Below are 25,201 nucleotides of genomic sequence, written 5' to 3'. Positions count from 1 at the left end.
CATCTTTGATTGTAAGATGTTATTCAAAATTAAGATATTATCCTAAATTCTTCACTTATTTTAATGTCACATTTTATTGGGGTTCAAACTATTCAATAAAAATCACTTCAAAAATAACACTGCTGCTGGATAAACACATTTATTCACACACCTCTGTGATATTCCCTCTTACACATAACTGCTTTAAAGACACTGAAAAAACTATCTGCCCTAATTTGCCCTTAATAAAAGTTTCAGTATCTCAATTAATGATTTGAAATCCAAATCCATATTAATTGTGAATAATTATCTTATGAAATGTAAATAATGAATCATTTTAAACAGTTTGAATCCATCAAACATAGTCAAGCAAGACACTATATGTATCTGATAGAAAATTTACAACAGTAATTAGAAGAAGAATAAATGACTATTTTTGCAATTTGCGGTTTAGTAAAAATCTGTGAACCAAGTTTGAGATGTCTGTTGTAAACAAAGTGATGTCTATATTGTCTCTATCTGTATATATACTGTATACATACATACAGCCGGGGATCAGTATCAGCTAAATATCAACAAGTCTCGAGAGAAAATTGAATCCCATTTTTCCCACTTCTGCTTTGTTTCAGGACTTTGCCACTCGTGCAAAAGTAGCAGTGCAGAAACTCATCCAGAGGGTCGGATTCTTAGGGATTTTAGCCTGTGCTTCTGTAAGTCAAATCTCACATATACTAATTTTCCTATGAAATCATTTTCACCCCCAAAATCATTTTGTCATGTTCACATTGACTTTATATTGACATGTATGTACTATTCGAGGTAAATATCAGTTCTGAATTGTTCAAAATATGTAGAAAAAGTAAATATTATGAAATGTACATTTAAGTAAGTATCAGATATTCTCATGGCATCGGTGGCCTTGTGTAGGTGTACCTGTTGCAATAAAAAATACTACATGGATTAGATTTCAATATTGTGCTTCATTGTTTTCCCTATATGATTTGTTTTGTATTTCTTGAGACAAATTTACACTCTATCAAATTTGATCACCTCTGTTTTTTCCCCAGATTCCAAATCCTTTGTTTGACCTGGCAGGAATAACATGTGGACATTTTTTGGTCCCCTTCTGGACCTTTTTTGGTGCGACACTCATTGGGAAAGCCATCATCAAAATGCACATTCAGGTGAGCTTCAGTTTAATAATATACATTCATGTAAGTAATGCCTGGGCTGACCACCACCAGCACCAAAAAAGTTCATATAAATACAGTTGAGACTTGTGTACAGTAGAGTACAGTAGAGCACTCTTTCACATACTTTTCATCCAGCAGAGACACAGAAAAACGTATTTGTGCCAAAGTTTAATTTAATATTGTTCAGAGGCAGAAGTGTGTTAAATAATGAATCACATTCATGCACAGCATCTCTGTGCTGTAGTACTCGGCTGGTAGTAGGGAGGCCATTTTGTGCAGCCAAAGTAGGGGGAGTCAACCATTTTGTGATTGCAGCTGCAGCACCCCCAGTACATTGTACAGTAGACTTGACAGACTGCAACAGATTGAGAACTTATAGGAAAATAAAAGATACATCCTAACCCTTGAATAAGAAAGTGCTGTTGGGAGACTTGGCATCACACAAGTTTCTTCTAATCCTGGAAAATCCTCAATTTGCGTCCAGGAATTTCCAGTATGTCTGTGATTACCGCCAGGGGCTCGACTTTCTGTTTTCTAAGCAAACGCTGGAATTTGCTCATTGTGACACAGAGAGGAAGGGTTAAAAGCAAAGCAGTTTGTTTTTTCTGCACTCTGTCTCATTCCTTATCATACGCAGAAAGCATTGTCCTGCACCAAACTGAGAAAAAAGGTGGTGGTGGGGGGTGAATTTAGTGAGCACGAGCTAAAGCAGATAAACATTGTCTGTGGGAGGTGATGGAGAAAGAGAGGGAGAGATGGGGAGAAGTGGGAGGAAAGGAGGTGGGGGTTGTTGCATGCATGACAGGCACAATCACACACACAGTACCAGATTACACCCAGGGATCCCAGGGGCCCCCACTGACAGAGGTGTGTCCATCTCTGTCTCACAGAAAGAAAGACTTCACCCAGTTCTCCGGCATGTCTGGAGGCCCCAGTCACTCCTGTAGCTGTTTGGTTTAATTTACCTCAAGCTCAGGTTTTGCTTCCAATGCAAATGATTCAGTAGTTTCAGTAAAAAAAAAAAAGAAGTATTAGAAGAACTGGAGAGCAGGTGACGTTCTCCCTCATGGCCCAAGAGGGAACAAAAGGGGATTTTGAAGCTTGTGGTGTGTGGGTGTGTGTATGTGTGTGTGTGTGCTTCAAAGCATGTTTTTGATCTGGGTTTGTACCTGTGCTTCAGGTGTGTTCTCAGCAGTCTCCAAGGAGAGGCTTTTTTACTCTGCGCTGCTTCTGCCTTTTATGCTCATTAAGCTTTACGTCTGGACGTCCATTGTTGAATGGCCAACGTCAGCAGGTCACTTGAGGATGAGGGCTGATGTCATGGAAATACACATGTCGGGCTCTTGAGACAGGTGATTTTGCTGAGGACAGAAGAGTTGTTAGGTGTGGCAGAGGGCATAGACTTTCGTATTGCAAAAATTAAATAAGAGTATTGTTATTGTTACGCCCTATGACTTTTTAGTCAGAATGTATGCATTGTATAATTTCCAAAAAAGCTGCTTGAGTGTTGTCTATGCAAGCATGGTGCTTATCCTGGGAGGGGTTGGTTTGTATTCTGTGTTCCTGTGTGTTTAACAATGTACAACTGCGTGACATGTCGTTCTTTCAGTTGTGTGTACGTTGTGTATTGTCAACTTGTGAAAAAAAGAGTTCCAAAAAAGCAGGATACTCTCACTTCCATATTACTGTCAATTCATTCAGTTCACCTCATGATTCTTGGTAATGAATGTTCCTTCCTTTTCTTTTGAGAACTGCTGTAACACTTACTTCTTGTTAGTATGTGAAAAAATTGTTATGACTGGGATGTGTGTAGCTCTTATCAGATAATTATCAGTTAACTGAAATCAGCAAGTTAAGACCATGTCACCACCAGTTTCCGAGCAGACACATTTAAGGCATCTTAGTCAGCTTTCCTGTGCGTCGGTCATCTTGCTGTTCCTTCCTCCTTGCTTTGTGTGGGATCATAGATCAGTTGTCAGTATTTGTTAGGGAGATGTGTGTGCACAAAATCAAACAAAAACAACAAAAACTCTAATCAAGTGCGTCTTACTGAAGTTGCAGTTAAAAAGTTGCCATGAGGGGATTTACTTGCTGCACAGTGTCATGTTTATTTTCTGCGAGGCACAGAAATAGTGTAACAGCAAACGTCAGTCTTTTTTTATCATGGCACATGTCAATTATAAGTTTAGTTATTTTTGCGACATTGCCAACATTTTGCTTGCAAGTCTTGCGCTCATTCTGTCTAACCATCAGTGAGCTCCTGAGGCTAAAGACCCACACAAATTAAAAGACAACCAAATGACAATACATGTATGACCTGGATGATATATTACATAACCTTACAATGAACACTAACAGCCCGCTTTGATCTAAGCACTGATCAAGATTCATGTCACATGAAAATAAAATTAGTCCTAGTGCCGAGTTATCTTCATTGTAATCATGTAAAAGTGGTGTTCTGGATGTCACATTCATTTTTGTTCACTTATCATGTAATTTATCTTACTCTGTATATTTCCTATAGTTGTAGTTTATAAATTCAACACTTTCATTGTTTTTAAATTTTCTCTGAAGTTATTGGTGGTCCTCATTAAATTGTTGCTAAAATCCTCCCAATTAAGTCAGTTTGTAGCATATGTACCTTAAAACTACTACTAATCAATATAATTACCTTACTCAATAGCCAGTCAAGGTCCAGAATTGGCATTGATCTGCATGTCAGGAAGTAGTGTTCCTTTTTATTTGATCTGTACCATTTAACTTGCTGCAAAAAGCATCATGACAAATTTTTTGCTAATCTTGAGGCTCAATATACGTAATTGCAACTGAAATAATGTCAACTGAAAAACATGAGATCTTTAACCACTTGTGGCCTAATTTAGATAAGACATTTTTCAGATTTCACTTTATATAATATATTCTTCTAATTGAAGCTTCACGTTTTTTTTATATTGAGTGAAATATTCAAATCAAAGATGATATTTTTATGGCTCCATCATTTCATAAAATGGAAAATTCTAGATGTCTCATGTATCATTTTATACTTTATACTTTTCCCTGTAATTCGGCAGTATATATTTAGTATCTTTGGAGACCTTGATCTGGGATCTAGAATTTAAAAAAAGGTTCTGCGGCTTTGAACAATCCTTTTCAGCACAACATGAGTTTGTAATGATGGACCCGCTAAAAGCTCTGTTGGGTTAAGCCTTTCTAATGTCATGTTGAAGGCAACCTAAACGTTACTGGATCAAACCACATTTTTAGTGGTCAAAATGCTTATGTTTGTTTATAAGAATACAGTAACCTACAACAACTTAGAGGGCAAGTAAAGAAACTTGAAATATGTGGTCAATTATTGGGTGCATGTTACTGCCCCCCTGCAGGAGGACACAGGGATGATATGAGCCAGAATGGCTGCCAGTCGCCTGTCTGTTCATTCCAGTGACTAAGCAGGAATCAGACCGGACAGGAGCCGGTCTCCAGACCCCCTCAGAAGCAGTGACACATCTCCTTTGATTCCTGTAGTCCTCAATCTATCCGTTCATTCACATTCACACACACACACACACACACACACACACACACACACACACACACACACACTTTCTTCTGATGACAGCCAGTGTGATATGCTGACCAAGTGTATGGTGTTGGTTGTGTGTCAGAGCCCAGGCCTTTTATTTTTTGCCCGTCCATGACAAAAAGCTTTAGACCAAACCGCCTTGGTGGTGCAAGGCATGGGCTCGGGCATAATGGGTAGGATGTGTGTGTCAGTGTGTGTGGGGGAGTTAAGGAATTACTGATCAAACTATGATGCACATACTGCCTTGTTCTGCACCCCAGTAGTGACCTCATGGTTCAGTAACTGACTCGTCCTTTCTGTGTGTTTCTTTGTCATACAGAAACTGTTTGTGATCGTCACCTTCAGCAGGCACATAGTGGAGCAGATGGTCTCCCTCATCGGGTGAGTAAGCCTCAGACGGGTGTATGTGTGTGTGCTTGAGTGTTTGCTCACCAAAAGTACCCTGTGGGGTGTGCAACTATCGCACATGAAAGAGTTAATCCAAAACTTGACAGTTAAGGGACCTTTTGGGTAGTGTTCAGGTAATTTATGTTCCTTTTGTGAAATTTGTCAAGAGTCACAAAGAGGAGGAGGCAGATTTCACACAGAGTCAGAGGTGGCTTTGAATTGAACATGGTGTTTTTGGAAGATGACTTGTTTCGCTATAATGGTTGAAATACTTTGTACAAACCTTGAAACAGAGGTTTTGTCACATTTGTTCTCCTTTTGGCTCCTCACTCTGCTGTAATAGTCTACACAGTGATTAATGGCTTGGATTTTTCCACTCGATGACTATGGGCATGAACATGTTCTGGCTGTTTCACAGGACGGGATGAACTATCATAGAAACCTCCTCTGTGCTTTATCTCTCATAATGCACTGTTTTCACCCTTTTAACCAATCAGTTGTTACCTACCTAACGTCATGGGGAGCACAAGCCAAGAGAGAGTTTGAGTGTCTGAAGATGGATCACCAGGATCCTCTTTATCTTTTTGATAAAATAAGGCCCTTGGTGTCAGACCTCTCAGGCAGGATGTGCTAATTTTTATTAGCCTGGAACCTCTTTGGAGGAAAGAAAAAATTGAGTTCGAGTTTCCGCAGAGAGAGATCTCACAAAGGAAATTTATATGTGTCAGTATTTGTATGTGCCCAGCTGGAAACAGCATCAGTGTAGTGTTGAATACACCAATGAAGTGTTTTTGTAGGATTAAGATACTGTTTTTATCATAAAGCATCACACAGACTGATTTTCAAGGTGTAAAACCAGTACAATCTTTTAACAGAAAATTCAAAACAAAATTCACACCTATACACGCTTCTTTAAAATATATGGGCTAAATGTAATATGAGTTGAAAGAGCCTCGGTGCTGGGTGTGGGTGCTGATGGGTGCCATGATGGGTGTCCTTGTAGAGATGCCAGCGGCTGCAGCTGGAAACTGCCCTCAACACACCTGCTGGTGGGAGTGCCGTTTATTACACACACGCACACACACACACGCACACACATACTCATCATGTACTCCTGGTCTCTCACACACACTTGCTGAAATCAGGAGATGTGATTGCATCAGCTCTCTTCCTTGCCATGTTGTCTTCTTGCACATTTGCTTTCTAAAATGAACTAAGGAAGACTTTGGCCAGAGACAAAGATGATGTTGTTTTCTCTCGATGTATTTTTATAGACAGTACTTCAACCTGTTTTAACAGCACAAGATAAAATATGTTAATATGTTGAAATTGAGGTGTGATCAGTGAACCTCAGATAGCACAAGCTTTACAAGAAATTTTAAAAGTTTTTAGCTACTCTGTGTGTGTGTGTGTGTGTGTCTGTGTGTCTGTGTGTCTGTGTGTTGAGCTGTGAAAGACTTGTCCCCTCTGGCAGTCACTGTTCATTGAGCTGCAGACTCAAAGCAACAGATCATTGGTTATTGACAGGTTTCAGTCTGACTCACTGCCCGCTTCTTCTCTAAAGGAAGTTTCCCTCATTACTACTTGTCAACCGTCAGCTTCCTTCCTCACTGAGGCCTTTCCACCTTCACCTCTGATTTTCTGTGCCGCTTTCACTCTCACTCTCAATCACACATCACCTTATGAATGGGTGACTGCCTTTCAATTTGAACCCTTTAGGCACCGACAGGCCGCAATGTCAGTGCAGGTGCTTGGAAATAAATTTACACCTTTGCACCCATTTAAATGCAGGCACCTGCAGTTGCCCCCACCCACTGTGCACAGTAGCATGTGCATGCACAAACACAAACCCTGCATGCACACACACACAAACTTAAACATTTGTCCCCTGGATGCCCCCTTCTCTAAACTCTTGTACTAAACTTCCACTCCTTGTTTTTTTTTATTTGTTTTTTTTCTCACCTCAACCAATTGTGGGAATTGCAGAGTAAAGGGAGTGTACGGAAACAATTTTCAGCAAAATTCTTATTTCTTGGTGTTGCATAAACAGATTCCCAAAATAATAATTCAGAGCCACGTCTGCAAGAAATTGAAGAATTGTTTCTGACATTTCTGAAACCAATTATCATTTGTGGTTCAGTAGCTTTAAAACACTTTTGATTATCCCATGTTAATTGTTATTAGCATGTGGAGCATTTGCTATCTTTTTATGCTGTTTTTGTTTCTAAAATAAAATTCACTTTGCACTAAATGTTTTTGCTCAATGATTAAGTATGTGGAATTTGAATGTGTAGGCTCAGTTTGGTTTTGTTTTCTTGGCTCTGGATTTAGACTGTGTAGAATAGTATTTGTCTTTGTGGGTGACTGAAGTGACCGTTGGACTTTGGCCGTGGTGATTTCATTCTCACATGACATAATACAATACTACACAATTCATTTCCTGCTCTTTGCCTGTCAGGTGAGCTAGATGGCACACACACACTCAGAGGACACAGAGATCAGTGGCTGTAACCTCTCAGAGTGTAATACCTTACAGAACATGTTTGTACCAAAGACTATGACATTTCAAATGATCCGAAAACACAAAACTCAGAACATTTATCAATGACATATTGTTGTCTTAATAGAAATTAGTTGTCTAAGTTATTTATCATTTATTTTATTTTACTTCACAATTAATATAATTTAAATAATTAATCAACTTCCTTAAAAACACAAAATAACATCTTTCACTATGAGTAGATCAGAAGTGGCTGTTTGTTCAAAATCTAATAAGAGTAATTTTAGCTGGTGAATCCCCTGATTGATTGTTATAGTGTGACCTTTCCTTTTTGAAAAAGGCCTGACCTTGAGTTTCAATAGTAGTACCTTTTGTGATAAGAACAGAAGGGGTGTGTGTGTGTGTGTGTGTGTGTGTGTGTGTGTGTGTGTGTGTGTGTGTGTGTGTGTGTGTGTGTGTGTGTGTGTGTGTGTGTGTGGTTCACCTTTTCGCTTTATCCAAGCATTGCATATTTGAGTAGCACATGTATTAACTCAGATTTGACGATGGAAAGCTGATGATTAAAAAACTGTTGTGTAATTGTCAACAATATAGTGTATGTATAGTATAGTAGGTCAATTTTTCTCTCATCGAGACGATGGATATTTTTCTTACTCACTCAACAGGGAGTGTCCACAGATACTTCTGATGTTTCATTAAGAAAATATTGTGTATTGCAACACTGTGACACTTAGAAATAGTTGTGTGGCAATGAGAGATGTGTGTCATGATGTAGTCATGTTATGTGTTACTCAATTAATTGTATGAATTATGTTATTTCCAAATACGGCCCTCTTATGGACATTCATGTTCATTTATTCATTGGCAGTTTAAATCAGGAAAGTCGTTTTTCTATGAATGACAAATGGAAAACAGTGTGTTATAGAAACTCAGTCTCACAAGAGAGGTTTGGATCTGAGGCTTAAATGTCATGATGAGGCTCTAAAACTGTCAACAGCCATTTTCATCACCTCTCTTAACAAAAATGACCAACTCCAGATTTTTTTACTAGCTGGAAATAAAATGTAGAGAATATGCAAAGGACCTTTTTTATAACAAGCTGAACATAAGTGACTTAAAATTTCCATTATACATTAATGACTGATGTTCCTTTTGAGAGCTAGACCAAAAAAAAAAGGTTGGTGGAAAAATATGTTCTGTCCTTTGACAGTTGTTCAATCAAGTGAAGTGTTCTTCCTTTTGCAACTGTTTTTCCAATTACTGTCTGTTTTGGGACAAAAAAAATGGGTGACAGTTTAAACTTGATGTATTACTTCTTCATGTGTAGTGTGGAAACAGATTCTTATATCTCTGGCAGATGGGTTTCACTCTTGTTTTCCTGCCATGCAAAGCATTTAAGGTTAAATCTATAACCCTCTGTCAGCAGTAGCAGGATAATAATAAAGATAGTTTTTGCTTTGAACTGCCAGTAAGTCACAATAAAACCTTTCTGAGATGCCTTTTGGGCTGATAAGAAGAACTGATAACCAGGTTGGATGAAGCTGTGTGTCTGATCAGACTTGTTAGGTTTCTTATGTCCTGTGACTAATGTACAGATGTCTCCTCTTCAAGGCCAGCTGTGCATGTACAGTCATTGTTTAAGTTAGAAGAGAATTCTGCAAACTCACACAGAGCAGGGCTTTGATCAAGATCAGTTGTATATCAAAAAGTTTCATGCAGTTGTTTCCTTAAAAGTGTTCATTTTGCAGGTTTTCTCTAGTAAAGACAAATTTCTAACAAGTCTTGAGAGTTTTTAGATTTGACAAAAATAAATATCAAATGTATACATTTTGGAAAATGTGTGTACTTCAGTTTTTACAAAGAGAAATTGTATCACCCAAATTGTCAATATATCTTAACTCTCTGGACCTCTCAAAAGAACACTTTGAAAATCCCTAGTGTCCTGTCTTATTCCATAACATGCTCATCTTCTACTCTTGAATTTCCTTGAATTTAATGTGCAATTGAGGTCAATAACCCTAGGAGGACTTCAGAGAAATGCAAAAGGCCCTGCTGCTCTGCTCCATATAACCTGAGGGCAACAGATTCATATTTTGTCTGTGCCCAATCCTCACTGTCCTCCTATCCCTTATCTCAGCTGGGGCTTCGTCAGCCAGTGAGGTGGTGATGTACAGGAGAAAAAGCTCCAAATCACCCACTGCATGCAGTAATGGAACAGGGAGCTTTCCTGTGTTTGACATGCTGTCTGGGCCTCCAGGCTCCTCGTTTGATCTGTTGTGAGTCGCTGACTCTGATTCGTGCCACTTTTTCAGCAGCCATGTGTGATGATATGTGAACAGGAAAAAATAGAAGTCTTCCATAATTATGAACACAGCTGTAGTGATGAGGCCCATTGGGTGGCTTTGGTGTTGAAGTGCTGGTGATTCACCGTCTGCAGGAGTCTGGTGTGTTTACACCTTGTCAGTGGTGACGGTGGTGGGACTGAGTTTAGTTTCTGTAGAGGTATGGGATGGGATGGAACGTGTGCGGTGAGTTAGGGTGCTGGGTAGGTTTGTGAGAATGTGGAAAAGAAAAACTATTACAGTTTTATCTGATGGTATCTCATCTTCTGGCTTTTCCCTTTGACTGTTCTCAATAATCCATCATCTTGATTGAGTTAGCCACTCTCCTTGTCTTGCATTGAGACAAGAAACCTTGTCTTGCATTGAGCTTGACAAATCCTTCAGACTCATGTGTCAAGGGAGGGACTATCATTGTCAGGCTCTTGGGGTGAAAGGCATTGAGGTGCAGAGAGGAAGAGTCGAGACCTGAAAAGGTTATCCAGCAGAAACCGGTGTGCCGGGGCCGAACGGGGTGGGGGGGTACCCGTTTCCATGAGAATGCCTGCATTTCCATGTGAGTCTATCTCTAAGGCGGGAGTCCATTACCAGCACAATGGACCTGCAGATGGCTGTTCCTGCCACACAAGGCTGTCAGCATTAGAGGCTCACCGCAGGCTGGTGGCCCTGCTCAGAGGGAGGCCAGGGGAGAGAGTCAAAGGTCAGGCCAGGGCAGCCGGGGGTTGCATGAGCTGGATCATACTGGTCATACTTTCCAAATCACAATCAGCATTTTCATGGGTTAAAGATATATGGTCTTGTTAAACCTGAATTAGGTACTCAAACTTTGTTAGTGGAGTACACACAAATCAATTTACAGAGTTCAGTTGCTTTCAAATGACTCTCTGCATTTACACTGTTTGATTCTGTCTATGTGAGCGAATTTTTGAATAAAAAGAAAACTTTTGAAGATACTCACTTGATTTTTTTACCTCAGACTGTTGAAGCCTCATATTAGTTTCAAATAAACTTCTGAATACACAGAACAAGGACTGTGGATTTTGTCCCCCATCACCCACTTATATTGAAAGCACACTTTGGGAAGGGATCATGCCAGTATGGGCAGGAGGGATGATTACAGCCTGTTTCAGTGTACACCCAATTATCGTTTTAAGAAAGACTGAAACATGAACTTTAATGTAATCAGTTTTCATTTAGCATTCCTATTTTCTGATAGTCTGTAGGTCAACGGACATTCTTCTGGACATTAACTATCAAACAACTCAAGCAAAGTTTGGTTACTGCAGAAGTGAAATTGCTGAGAACCATGCAAATAGAACTATTCTGGGTTTTCACAGCAGTACAGTTATCTGTGAGTGTAAAAGTAGTAGAGTCTGTTTCCACTGAATTTTACCCATCTTGAGCGCGCTCACCTAACTCATATAGAAACTAGGTTTGTGTGGTTTCATACTGAATGTGGTGTTGTCTGGGTTGAAGGTAGCTGTTGTGTTCACATTCAGTAAGCAGGGAGGGATTTTTTTTAATGTTCTCTGTACGTCTGTGTGAAGCAGAATGTGCCAATTTGGGGGAAAGAATTTCTTTGATTGATCAGTATATTTTTGTGTAATGACATACAGGACAAGTGAACTGCTTACCATGCTAAATCTTTTTTCCTCTGGTTATTTCATGTGGTGATGTATTGCACCTTAACAGACAAAGTCAGTGTATTTCTTTAACCATTTACACCTCTGTCACCTCACTGATCCTATAAATAGTCCTCCTCAAGCCATATGAGCAACATTTTCCCGTTAACCTAATCATCATTAGTCACTGGGTGCTCTGGTCACCTGAGACGCGCCCTGACAAAGATGGCATTGATCAGTCCTTCGACAGCCTGCCCTGCTCTCTTCTACAGTCAGATGCCTCGCTTAGGATGACGGAATCAGAGGCAAACTGGGTGAGACAGTGGGAGTGAGGGATGGAGTGGCAGGTCGCAGCCGACTCTCTTTTTATACAACGTCGTTAAGTTTAATGCGAGGCCCAGCAGGGTGTCCATTTTCTCATCTCTCCCACTTCCTCTCTGATTACCTTGGCCCACAAGCTCTGACAGAAATACAGAGGCAGTAACATTCAGAGAGAGCTTTGACTCTGAGCCAAAAGGTCTTACCACAGACATTTAGAATAATATTCAATCGCTCAAGAAGACTTATTGTTCAGACCCTATACCGTAGGCCTATTTCTGCGGTTAATAGCACACAGAGGGAGGGGCTGTCAGAAGGGGTACACAAAGATCTGAATGTAATTGTAGTCCTGATGAGTAAGTGTGTATGTATGTGTGTTTGTGTGAGAAAAAGTTTAAGACACAAAGAGAGGGAGAGGTCAGATGTGTGTTCCAGGTCAGGTGTCATATTATGAGCCTCTCGGGCACAGTGTGTGTCCCAGGACTTCCTGCTTTATTCATCCCTGATTCACTTGTTTTGGTCGCCATTCTCACTCTGCGCCACACTTCACATGCTGCTCAATCATCAAATCATTACGACACATGATCAGGTCAAGGCTATGAAATTACTAATGTATTTATTCACCAGGATGGCAGCCGGCTTGTATGTTGTTTTAGGAAACAGTAAGCTATTGATTCATTTTTAGAGCGGCTCATTTGTCAGGGGAACACAACGTGACCTCGAGCTCTTAATCAGCAACATCCACTGAAGTGTATTGTTTTGTAAATCCTGTGAACATCGTAATGTGTACTGGTATTTCACCAGTTGTCACGAGTATGTGTGTCTGTCTGTGATCTATCAGAGGAGTCATCCCAGACAGACCCTGACTCAGAGGCCAGCCGGGCTGCCGTCCGGACCCCTCTCCCTCTCCATCCTGCATCCACCACAACTCAGTCAAAACAGACATATTGTCCCCCATCAGACCAATTCACAACAGCGACAAATTATGGAGAGGGAGTGGAGATAGTTAGTAAATATGCTCGGTATTGTCCAGTTGTGGATAATCCATGAAAACCAGGCCAACCATAAATTTTAATTATGAGGAGGCTGTGTTTTATTTGTTTTATTCCAGACATATAAATCATTTTCTTATTATTTTATTTTGTTAAACCTCAAAGATTCACCACTCAACACAATTTATTACTTTGCAAAACTTAGGACTAGACTGCTATTGGATCTTAAATCACATTCACACAATATATTTTATTTGGAAATAATAGTTTTTAGCTAGATTTTCTGCATTTCTTCAGGGTTGTTCCTGCATGTTGATGCACAGACATGAGAAACTTTCACTTGTCTTCACACAGTGGCTTCTAACCACAACCTCTGCAGCATGTAAACTTAAATGCAAGGTTATTAACAACTGATCAGAAAGTAAATCAAATAACTATATTCACTTTTGGAAATTTGACAATAAGTTTTCCTTCTGTCATGTACAAACATATTTAACTTGTTACAAAAAACTATTTATTTGACCTTGCTGCCTGTCTTTATGCTGAATGCTTCCTTGATGTTTTGTGATACACTCACATATACAGCAGAACATAGTTTTGAAGCGGAAGATATACAGCAGGTTGTGGCTTTTGACAGGTACGTAGTAACCTATGTGGTTATCTATGCAGTATGTCACAATGTATATGAACCACACAGACTCTATACGGTGTACTTTATACTGAAAAAGTCTGTGCTCGCTGGCTAACCTGCTGTGTTACATTAGTGACATACATCGCGTTTATGGGACAGTTGAGCTTCACATGGTCTCAAGTTCTCATTTATTCCATGTGCCATGAATTTTCCACCCCATGACCTTGTTTCTTTGGTGTGTTTCTGCCCTTTGCATTTATTTAACATGTCATAATGTGTTCATTTAACCCTCTCTTCTGTGTTTCACTTTTCTTGGGTTTTCTGCTGCAAAGGTTCCCATTTGGGACTAATAAAGTGTACATTTAAGTAGAAATACAGTAGATGTGGTTATCACCAGATCATTAGGTGTTAGAGGGCTAGACATAGTCCCATAGGAAGCAGTGTCACCATAGATACCTTACAGCGGCCATTCCTCCAAGCATGACATAACAGGATGGATGGAGGAGCTCTGAGTAACCAGCGATGCCCTAAACATCTTGTTCTTCATCTGATCCTGCACCTCCTGCTTCTCTATTTCCAGCCTGCCTGTCACTGCCGCTCTACATGTAGCAGTATGACTTGTCTGGATGTGTCTCCAGTCACATCTGACTCATTGAACAACCCTCTCTCACCATTGGAAGGGTCCAGGCCTGGTTATGCAGTGACCCAGCAACTCCACACACCTCCACACCCCAGACCAGAAAGGGTCTGTGTGGGCATGCCGACCTGAACCTGGGGGGTCATAGGGGTTGGAGGGCTGTTTTATGTGGCTGTCTGGGAAGTGAGAGGAATAATAGACTGCTATAATTGGTGCCCCCTGATTTCCTGGCAGCACTGCCGGCTCCCAAGAGGATAGCATGTGTCCGAGCTTGTGTATATGTGTGTACGTGTGTGTGCTGGCTGACACATGGATGGCTGTGGAGCAGGGATGTGATAAACACACTGGGCAGGGGGATCTCCGTTCAGGAGTGGGCTCCATGCTTTAGTGGTGAAGTCACTGGGAAAAATCCCGATTGAACTGGAGGAGGAACAGACACACTCACACAGGCAAACACACACACACACAGATATTACCTTACAACATTTGCACGTGAATCCAAATTTTTCTAACAGTAAAGTAAAACACACTTCTCTTTCCATAATTCCATTATTCTGTTATTTTAACACTTAATAAAATCTAATTGGAGCAGTTGTGATTTATCTAGTCATGAGCAGATAAAAAGAAATGAGTCAGTGCTTTGCACAATGTTTGAGATGGTGTAGAGGTCCGGTTTTCAGTACCTCAGGTCAGAGCGCCGCCTAACCACAGTGTGCGTGTGCGTCTTGCAGTGTTGGTGCTGTTATGTTAGGTGTGAACTGTGGCCCTGTGGAGCATTGGGTAACACTAGCGATTGCCTAAGCCAGTTGTTGTGATGATGTTGTAACCAGTTGGACCTGGCCAGGGTTTGGCTGTCATGTGAGCCCTTGTTCTCTATCATTCCCCTGCCTTGAACGTCAGGGCACGTGTGTGATCTTGTGTGTGCCTGCGTGTGTGCACTTTTGGGGTTCCATTAACATAAAGAACAAGAAATTGTGTGTGTGTGTGTGTGTGTGTGTGTGTCTGTGTGTGTGTGTGTGTGTGTGTGTGTGTGTGTGTGTGTGTGTGTGTGTGTGTGTGTGTGTGTGTGTGTGTGTGTGTTGGAGTGCCATTGGAGGTGGCAGCCTTCAGAAGGGGCAGACAGGTCAGAGGTCGCCTCTGACTCATGGCTTGTGGAATTCAGTTCTCACCAAACGAACACAGAACGCCTAAATATGCTTCATACTCTGTGAACAGCAGCAGGAAATGATAGTTCATTAAAAAATGAGAAGCTGAGATGGCGTGCACAAATTAACCCTTCACAGCAATAATCAGGCTGCAGGAAGTTGAGAGATGTGGGTTTTCCCTCCATATCTCCAAACCTTGTTTCCCCCTCATTTCTTTACTGATAATTGATCGAGGGAGCCTCTTTCCTTGGTTAAGGGACAGACCGTCATTACTGTCTTATTGCAGGTGAAAGTTATCAGTGAGAGTGGAGGTTGGAATAGCCTTCAGTAACAAAAAAAGTAAATTTCAATTCGTTGTGAGACCAGATATGTAGCTTTTGGTACCTAATTGTAATTTTTAGAGTCATACATCCAGCGCAGAGGATGCTGTTTTGTAACCTGCAGCCCGGCAACAAGCATTATACTCCAAAAGATACAAATTCTGTATGTGCTAGTTTTTCTTAGTTAAAATTAGGCACAAGTGGGTGGCTGTTCCTTAGAAACATCTGTTTGTAACCTGAAGTGTAAAGCTTTTGTGTCCTTCACAGGCATTTATTTTTAGTTTTTTTTTTCAATTTCTGTTCAGGGTTTTTTTTTAGCAGATGGAGGTTATGAGTCCTGTTGTGTTGAGAAAGAAGGGAAGCTGCAGAGGTCAGAGATCTCACAAAATATCAGCATCTTCAATAATCCCTTACCTTTTAATATTTAGCATTATTTGTCTTTATTATTTAAAATTATTTAGTTTTCTACAAAGAAATTAAATATTTATACTTTGATTTAAATAAGTGTGTGTGTGTGTGTGTGTGTGTGTGTGTGTGTGTGTGTGTGTGTGTGTGTGTGTGTGTGTGAGATGAAAACTAATTAGTTATCCTTACAAATCCAGAATAGCAGGTCACATAATGAAATTATTGCTTCATTGGTTTGATGCATTAATCTAAAATTGACTTTGATTGTAAAGTCCACTAACTGGCAGCATTGTTGAATTTCACTAAACACCCTGATACAAACAGTTTCTTGCTCATATGTTTATGTTGCACAGTTGTACTGTTTGACCGCACTGAGAATGATTTGGAAAAATGGAAAAAAGTGATCAGTTGGAGGCATTGTAGGACGGCGGTGGTGCTGTGGTTTTTCCTCAGGACGAGAGCTGTTAATGTCCCAAAAATATTGATCAAACTGTGTTGGGCCACTTTTAAATTATTCTTGGATGAAGTGGTAATCCTCTTCTCAAACACACAGTCATTGTGTTAACCTATGTGGCACAGACTTGAACAGACGTGTATGGACAGTAGATGTCTGTTTTCTGTTTTATTTGAACTCATCATATAGCCTAACTAACTAACTAACTAAAAAACTAAATTAAGCTGTTTAAGCTGCAGAGCTCTGCTTTACACATGTCACATACAGTATAGTCATGTTTTTTAAATTTCTTTCTTTTTGCTACAATTCTGCATTTTATGCATAACCCCTTAGCTTTTATTGTTCTTTACATCTGATAGGTTCTTGAATACAAGTGTCCTTGTTGCATCTAATAAATCTTTAATTTATTTTTGACTGCTAAACACATATATATTTGCAAAAAATTGTGTTAGTTTTTCTTTCTTCTTAATGTATTGATTCATTTAGGGACTGGATGGAGCTACTATCATTTACTGTTCTATATCTGGAATCCTACACGTTACCTATTTGAGGTTGATTAGGAAATGAATTATCACACACACTGTTTATGTTTAAGAATATGTTCAGGTATATAAAATACACATATAGTGTTGATAATAAGCCACATATATTTACTGGGAATCAGTTTTATAATCCAGGCAAGTGGACCACCGTATGCTTTTTGCACAACTTCTGGAAGTAATTCAAGGAATTGGAGAACAACTGTTATAAAGTTTGATAGGATCCACACATGCAGGCTTTTCAGGTTGTAAAACCACCTACATTTTAAGACTTTTCATTATTGTAATTATTATCCTTTTTAACTATCTCATATTTTTTCTCTTTATAAGAATAAAGTGAGAAGAGTCATATTTTATGGATCTGTTTGGATTTACTGCACTGCCTATTATACTTTATACTAAATTTGTTATGCCCATTTATGTTTTTGGATACAGACTCACAAAATGCATACAAGAATTGCTTATGTAAATGGTGAAAAATCCATTGTCAGTTTTTTGTCTTTTACTGCCACATTTAATGACGAGAAAAACTGTTGAAGACAAAAACTTGAAAATGTATGTAATTTTAGGCACATTTATGTTAAATCTGATTAAATAAAATTAGAGACATGAATCTATGAGCTTTATTTTCATCATGAGTACTTTATAGATTTAAGAACTAAATTAACACATACACACATACATGCTCTTCTACAGGACTACATCAGTATTTTTTACTAAATGATGCCCGCCATGCAATAAAATAAGATCAGCTTTTGTTAGAAATTAGCTTTTATAGTTAATACAGCAATTTGGCAAAAGTTTTTAGAGTGTAAAAATCTGACTTTTTACTTTTTTACTTTTTACATGAGTGCTGTAAATAGATTTGTTCAAATTGATTTATTTCCCTGTTTCTCAAGGCCACAGTGTTTCAGAACCTTGCTGAGGAAAACGGATGCAAGTGTGGAGTTTTCTGTTACTCTCACTTAAAGCAGAGGATTATAACAAACCAGTTGTTAAAGTTTGTTCAGTAGCTGCTGAGTAAATAGATCACCCTTAATGTTTGCCAAATTACATCTTATGGCTGTTATAAATTTCAGCTTCTAGTTTTTCCCTCTCTCGCCTCGTCTCAATTTAGAAAGAACTATAAATACTGTTTTAAATTTCCAAACTTTTACTGAACATTAAAGTCAACATTTGCAGCAGCTACAGTACTTTACAGTATAATACTATTTATTATATATATTTAATGCATGCACAAGTTACACACATGTCTCATTTAATTCCAGTTAACAGGAAGTTCATTTGATATCAGATTAAGAAATACTCTTTTGAACTTCTTCCACAGAAACACAAAGATGTTAAGCACAGTTACTCACGGATAAATTATGAATACACTTACAGTAGAAATTCTTAAATCCATCAAATTCACAACCCCTTCTGCAAAAAGTGAAAATGTATTCCCAAAAGCCACAAAATCATCAGATTTTTAATGGAAAGACCAAGAGACAGCCCTGACTCTGAGGCATTAAAAACGTGTTTTAGACTGCTAGCTTTGGGCTTCTTTGTTGGTGGATTTGCCCAGGCTCATGACTCAGTATTGCTCATCGTGTAGGAGATGATTCGCCCGCCATTTCTGAAAACTTTTTCTCTCGCTCTTTGTTCTTGCCTGTTTACTTCTATCTGCTGAACTAGTGTGTTTTCCCAGTGTTTTCTAATCTTTCTTGTGCAATCTCATATTCAACTTTTCATCCAGGTTATATATTTTTTAATTATTTAAGTTTCTGTGTGTATAGATGTTAGGAATTTGTGAAGTGGGGGATGGGAATAGGAGAGGCTTTGTTTCCCTCCAAAAGAAAATTCTAGCTTGATTTTTGATACCGTGTGTCCTAACCATTTTCTATTGTGTAATTTAAAGCGTGATCCATCTGTTAGACTTCCTGTCTGCTTTATGCCCATTCACATGTAGGATATCCATTACCTGGTATAAAGTTAATCATTACTAAAAGGTTTCCTTGTTGTAAACTCAATCATTTAACACAACCAGTTTTTTTCTCACCATAACATAGGTGTGTGTACGTGTATCTGCGTGTGTGTGGATCGGGGGGGGCGGAAATGACTAGCCTCCTTCAGAGAAAGTTATCAGCTATAAACTCAACCGTATGTGACATGACTGCCCACGCAAACCTGCCCTAAAATCTTTGATGTGTCTCTGAGCTTTGATGATGCCTCCCTAACATGAACAAAAGACGTACAAGTAGAACATGAGGAATGTTTTAAAACAATAGTTCAGAGGATGTAATTCACTGTGTATAGCCACAAAAGAGAATAAGTGAAGGTCTTTAGTATGTATTTGTTTAGTGATTAATCACTAACTCCAGCCTAGGGATGGGCCACTGATTCGCTATTCTAGGGCATTCTCTGCAGTCTCTCGCGTCTTTCTTTTTTTTTTTTTCTTCTTTGAGTGTGTGTGTGTGTGTGTGTGTGAGAGAGAGAGAGAGAGAGAGAGCAGGGGGGTAGTAGTATGCTTGTAGTTGGTGGCTAAATCTTGTAAAGGGTTTTCCTAATATGGGCCGTCTTACAGGAGCGCCTCCCTCTGTGGGCCATCCCCCCAGATCTCAGCCAGTGATGACACAGTTCGGGTACGACTCACTTCCTCATTAATTGGCTCAAACCAGTTCTTACAGGAACCACTCGTGATAAATGTGAGAGTTCTGAGAAGTCATTCATTTCTCCTCGCTGCAGCGGCAGAGGAGGCACTGCAGGGGAGTTGAACGAGTTCACCGATGTGTGTGTGTGAGAGGGAGAGGAAGCCGAGTATGTGTGTGAGAGAGAGGAGAGGAGAGGAGAGGAGAACAGAGCGGGAGAATGTGGGTGACTACTGCTGCCGCCGGCTGCTGTATGAGGACCAGCCAACTTTATTTCAGCTTTTTTCCCTTTTTTTAAAGAAAAATCTTTGTTCTGTTTTTTGTTTTGTTTTTGTGCAGCACTATTTTTCTATAGCTGTGGTACAGTCTGTACTTTTTTCTGTGTGTGTGTGTTTGTGGGGATGAGCAGTGAAGGGATTGCACTCGTTGCTCTCTCCGTGTTTCTCTCTTCTCGGAGAGAGGAAGCCGGGGAGACCGACACTGTACAGGACATAGGACAGCATGCCTCCCTTTGTTGCTGCCCTTGGGCTGGTGAGTAACAATGATGTGACGTGATTTGTGCCCCCCCCCCATCACCCCTCTTCCCCACATGCCCCCCCCCTTTTCTCTCTTCTTCTTTCCCTCCCTCTTTCCCTCCTTTTCCTCCCACCCCACCCCACCCCACCCCCCACCCCTCTCCCCGCTCTCTCTCTCCCTCTCTCTCTCTCTCTCTCTCTCTCTGTTGGTTGAGGCAGAGCTGTTCCACTGCTGGGTGCGGCACTGCAGAAGCCCTTCAGGGAGTACTTGGAGGCCCAGAAGGCCAAGCTGCACCATCACGCTGGAGAGGGGATCCCAACTGTAAGTACAGGGGCCTCAGCCCCCAGCTCACAGCCTCTATTCATTCACGTGTGCGCGCCAAGAAAAGAATGCGGCCCCCTTACTTTTGCCTCTTCCACTCCTTCTCCCTCCACTTTTTTTGTGTCCCTTTATTCTCTTTATCTAAGCCTTCCTTTATATCTCTGACCTATTTTCTTTCATCAACACAATTCATCCTGTTTTCACCCTCTTTACCTGTACTGTTCGCTTTCAAATAAAATTTCAATGTCAGTTTCATATATGTTTTTTAAACCTAATTTAATGTTCAGAAGAGAAATGTTGATGTTGTAGATTTTACTATAACCTGTAGTGATACAGTAGATTACAGAGGCTTGTTTAGGGCCAGAATGACAGAGTAGGTTAGCACTGCACTGGGCGGGCTGGAGAGGAGGGAGGAGAAAGAGGGGAGGAGGAGAGGGGCCAGTGTGGGGTCTGGCTCCACTCGCTGTATTGAACTGTACTACTGTAGCGCGGGGCGTGCTGACTCATGCTCCATCTTACCAATTGAGAGTGTGTGTGTGAGTGTGGTCACTCCCCTATGTGTCACACACACACTTGCACTCAGTGCCCCGCCTGAACCCAGCACTGACTGTAGACTGGGGCGGGGGCAGCCCCCCCCCCCCAGTGACAATCCATCAAAACCCCCCTGTCTAGAACAAAAAAGCCAGTTGTAGCTGTAGCCTATTTCTCTTTCAAAGCTTTTTTCCCTCCTCTCTAGTTCTCACTCCCTCTTTCTCTCTCTTGCTCTAAGTGATTCATTGAAAACGATTTTTCTTTTTTTATGCGCTTACTAGGAAGGAGAAGAAAAAAAGGATATGACTGAGTTGCACAAGGACAGATTAAGGCATTTCTAGAACAATGTTCCTTTTTTCTTGTAACTTGAGCCTCCTGCAGTTACAGGAGAGAAGCGAGGCAATTTAACTTGGTGGAGGCAGGCTGCAGGCTGGGGTCAGTGGGGGCGTTAGGAGGGAGGATGGTGGGGGCTGCCGCGTGTTTTATTACCCCTGATCGCTATCTGTCCTGCACATGGAGCTGGATCCCCACCTAGCCTACAGCATCAGGAGCAGAGGGGAGAGCAGGGTGTGGGGTGAAGGGGGGGTGAGGGAGGTGGCCCTCAAACTTACTGACCGAGCTCCTCTCCTCTCTCTCTGCTCTCTCTGTGGTTCCTGGCAGGAGGAGAGCTGGCTGTCGTGGCTCTTTGAGAAGGTTGTGGTCATCATGGTATGCTTCTTTGTCTGCTCCATTGTCAACTCCATGGCCCAGAGCTACGCCAAGCGCAAGCAGCAGGAGAAGTACTCGGAGGGCAAGACGGAGTGAAGGCCAGCTAGCGATCACGGCAAACCATCAACTTCCAAAGCTCCCACCACTCCTCTACTAATTTCTGCTCTCACTCCTGGCTGATGCCCCACCATTATCTGAAGCAAAATATCAGCCTCCATCTGGTTTCTCTTTTGTTATTGTAGCAACCTGTTTATGTTAAAACTCGGACTTCCATTTACTTGCTTTTGAAGGCTTTGCATTTGGTAGTGATTTCCGTGATTGTTCTCTGTAAGGTAGGTGCTTGTTGGGGTGCATGTAAGTAAGCTGTTGTGTTGTTAAGTGCCTGTGTTGGTGCTTTTAGCAGCTCCTAAGCACGTGAGAAGAAGCTGCTGGCAATAATTCTTCTCAGTTAGGCCTTAAGCTTCACTGTTTGTTCCACTAGAAGAACTTTAAAGTCTGAATGTCCATAGATGACCATAGAGTCACTTGAATTCAACTTACTTGAATAAGCTAGGATTGTTACTTTTGATTATGAGGTGTGTTCTGTAAAACCAGCGCACAGTAATTTGTTCAATAACCTGTTTATTTATTATCTATGTTTTCCAGATTATTAATAAGACATTCTGTATTTATGACTGTACTGTAGAGTTGCTGTGCAGTATTGGCTTCGGTAAATAAGACATGTACATTGTCTGTAAATAATTGTGTCCACTTAAGAGCCATCTCATTTCTACATATTGTAGAAGTCAGTCTTAGTAGAGATGTTAATGAATGTGTCATGCTGTTCATGGTGCTTTAGATGACCACTTCTTTTGTCTGTGCCGTAAAGCCCGTTTTGGTACTTTTGGATGAGAAATGATAAATCGGCCATGAATCACCCTGCTGGTCCCTTTGTCTGCCCTTATTGTTCTGCTTCCAGGAAGAGAGCACATGAGTCAGCCCGGGGCTACTTTACCAGATGCAGCCATATATTGAATCAGATCTACGGCTGTGTGTGAGACAGAGAGCGAGACGGAGATAGTAGGTTGCGCTAGCGTGGCTGCCACATTTGTTGCTCTCCCTTTTATCTTTTATGGATTAAAGCAGATTGTGCTCCACTAATAGGCTAGGAGTCTGCCTGGAAGTCTTAGTATAGCAGATAGCTGTTCCCTTTAACTTAGAGACAGTCTGTGTCATGGTAAGTGTTTTTCTTTGTCTTCACTTGTCCACAGAGCTTTTTTAAAAATCCTTTTTACCCCAGATGAGGACAGCAAGCTCATGTTGGACATTACATGATCAGCTCCTAAAACAAAACTCTGCATTTCATATGATCAGTGTTCATGTTTTGCCTTTTTTTGCTCATCGGATAACGTCAGCTGGCTCTCGACACATGCCGTACCTTCTTTTCTTTTTTTTTTTTCATAATTGCCAGTGAAATGTGCTATTTTCTTCTCCCTCTCTGTACCGCTGCTGTGCTACGCTGGACTGAGCACAGTGGGCGCTAGAGCAGGCACAAGCAGGAGGGAGAAAAAAAAACCCTCAAGCGCACAGTGAAAAGCGTCTGTGCCGTTACCTCAGCTGAACCTTCGAATGAACTCGTTGCACTGCCCCAGTCACGGAGCCAGGAGACGAATCACTCGAGTAGATTCAAAACAGAGGGGTACTGTTGAGCAGGCTGAACCCTGCGCTCTGCACCAGCTCTAGTCAGAACATTCACATCTCCTCTTTTCTCCTGTCATGGTAAGTCGGATTAGGATTCTTATTATTTTATTTTTTATTTTTTTTTATTTTTTCATTGTTGTCGTGTCCGTACATGCGTACGTCTCAGGCATGTCCGTCACTCTCTCGGCCTGTCAGATAGCTTATCAGACTGGTGTTGGCTGTTAAGATTGCAAGGCGACAACAGTCTGTAGGCTGTCTGACATTTCGGGCTCTTTCATCTGACCAGCATCCTGTTTTGTCCTCCTTCTGTTATTGTCATTGTCTCAGTTAGCATCAGTTCCCATTTAGAGGCGTGTGCTGCGATGTCACTTCTCTTTATCCCAACCGCTTGTGAAACGTCAGAGACATGGGTCTATTGTTTATTTCCTCCATGCTGACGTCTCTGAGGGTTTTTATGTGGTTTTATGTGGGGAACTGTGTTCTCGCATGTTTGCAAATGCAGATGTAGTGATGTCAATAGTATACTTCTGTACGTGTGTGTTGTGTGTGTGTGTGTGTGTGAGAGAGAGAGAGAGAGAGAGAGTTGGCCCTGTCCCCTTGAATTTCCAGAGAATCCTGATAGTACACACCTTATTGCAACACATCACATTGTGACATCCTGTCCTAGGTATGGTACACACAGTGCTCACCCAGCTCTCCCCTTCCCTTTTACACTTCCTTCTTCTCTTTTTAGTACTTTCTTCTGTTGCTCAATACACACTTTTTTGTAGGAGGCTGCATTTTATTGGAACAACTCTCTTGAGGGGGTGTTTTTCTAAGGGCCACAAATTGGTAATTATACAAAGCTGAAAATCATTGCTTGACCAGTGGATACTTTTGCCGCAAAGCCTCAGTTTTATTTTAGATTCTTCTTATTTTTTCTCTAGAACAGAGCAAAAGGGTAAAACTTTTTCCTGGTCATAAAAGCAAAATCATTGGATAACACTGGAATGGCTCGCTGGCGTGCAGAGTGTTTTTCTTGGCAGTTTCAGGATGTCCTGTTTCATAAGGGAGCCCCCTTTTGGCATGCCTGTCTGAATGTGTGTGTGCATGTTTGTCTAGAAATTCTGTTTATATTTCTATGTGTAACTGTCTGTATTTCTGGTTTAATAGGTGTCTGTACCTGGGTTATTTAAAATGTGTATGCACTGTTTTCTTTCCATCTGCTTTCACTATAAATAAAGTCTGCTGAAAAGAGGATTGGTGTTCTGTTCATTGTGTGATAAGTTTTGACCACACCAGGCCGGTGTTGACCCTCAGGCCTCCAAAGAATCTCACATGTCAGCCGAGAAAGAGGGACAAGGAGGATACCGAGTCCATCACAACTCCGATTTCCCCGTCTAATGTTTCACATCCAAACGCTTATCACATTACTGATTTGCTCCCTCCACACTGACATCATCTCGATTTCAGATTCCAGGTTAAGCCTTTGCTATGAGTTGTGAATTATAGCTACACTTATGCTCCTGTCGCTGTATTTAAATTCAACACTTTACTTGTATTAGTAAATATTAATGTCAAACGTTAGTTAAGTGTTTTATTGCAAAATTATTCTACTGAAAAAGCTACTTATACAAAATGTTTGCTATGACCTACATTTAGGTATAAAATCTGTTATAGCAGAATTATTACATTATTTGGACAAAAAACAATACATTAATCACAAATTCATGTCTCATTATACACTATATACAGTTCATATACATTTTATTATGGCATGATGGTTTTGATCTCA

General features: G+C 40.7%; 1 protein-coding gene across 3 annotated transcripts in view; it reads left to right on the top strand.

The window, feature by feature from the left end:
- LOC127363643 (vacuole membrane protein 1-like) overlaps positions 1–24,664 on the top strand; it is a 56,582-nt gene extending 31,918 nt beyond the window's left edge. For all 3 annotated transcript variants that reach the window (XM_051400382.1, XM_051400380.1, XM_051400383.1), the window contains 5 exons: positions 609–689; positions 1,047–1,163; positions 5,075–5,136; positions 20,406–20,508; positions 21,700–24,664. In XM_051400382.1, coding sequence (XP_051256342.1) covers positions 609–689; positions 1,047–1,163; positions 5,075–5,136; positions 20,406–20,508; positions 21,700–21,843 — 507 coding nt within the window. In that variant the 3' untranslated portion in view covers positions 21,844–24,664. The remainder of the gene's footprint in view (positions 1–608; positions 690–1,046; positions 1,164–5,074; positions 5,137–20,405; positions 20,509–21,699) is intronic.
- The last annotated feature ends 537 nt before the right edge of the window (positions 24,665–25,201 follow it).

The sequence above is a fragment of the Dicentrarchus labrax genome, unplaced genomic scaffold (assembly GCF_905237075.1).
Source record: "Dicentrarchus labrax unplaced genomic scaffold, dlabrax2021, whole genome shotgun sequence".
NCBI lineage: Eukaryota > Metazoa > Chordata > Actinopteri > Moronidae > Dicentrarchus > Dicentrarchus labrax.
Note: the sequence above shows the minus strand (reverse complement) of the source record. Positions and strands in the feature narration are given on the sequence as shown.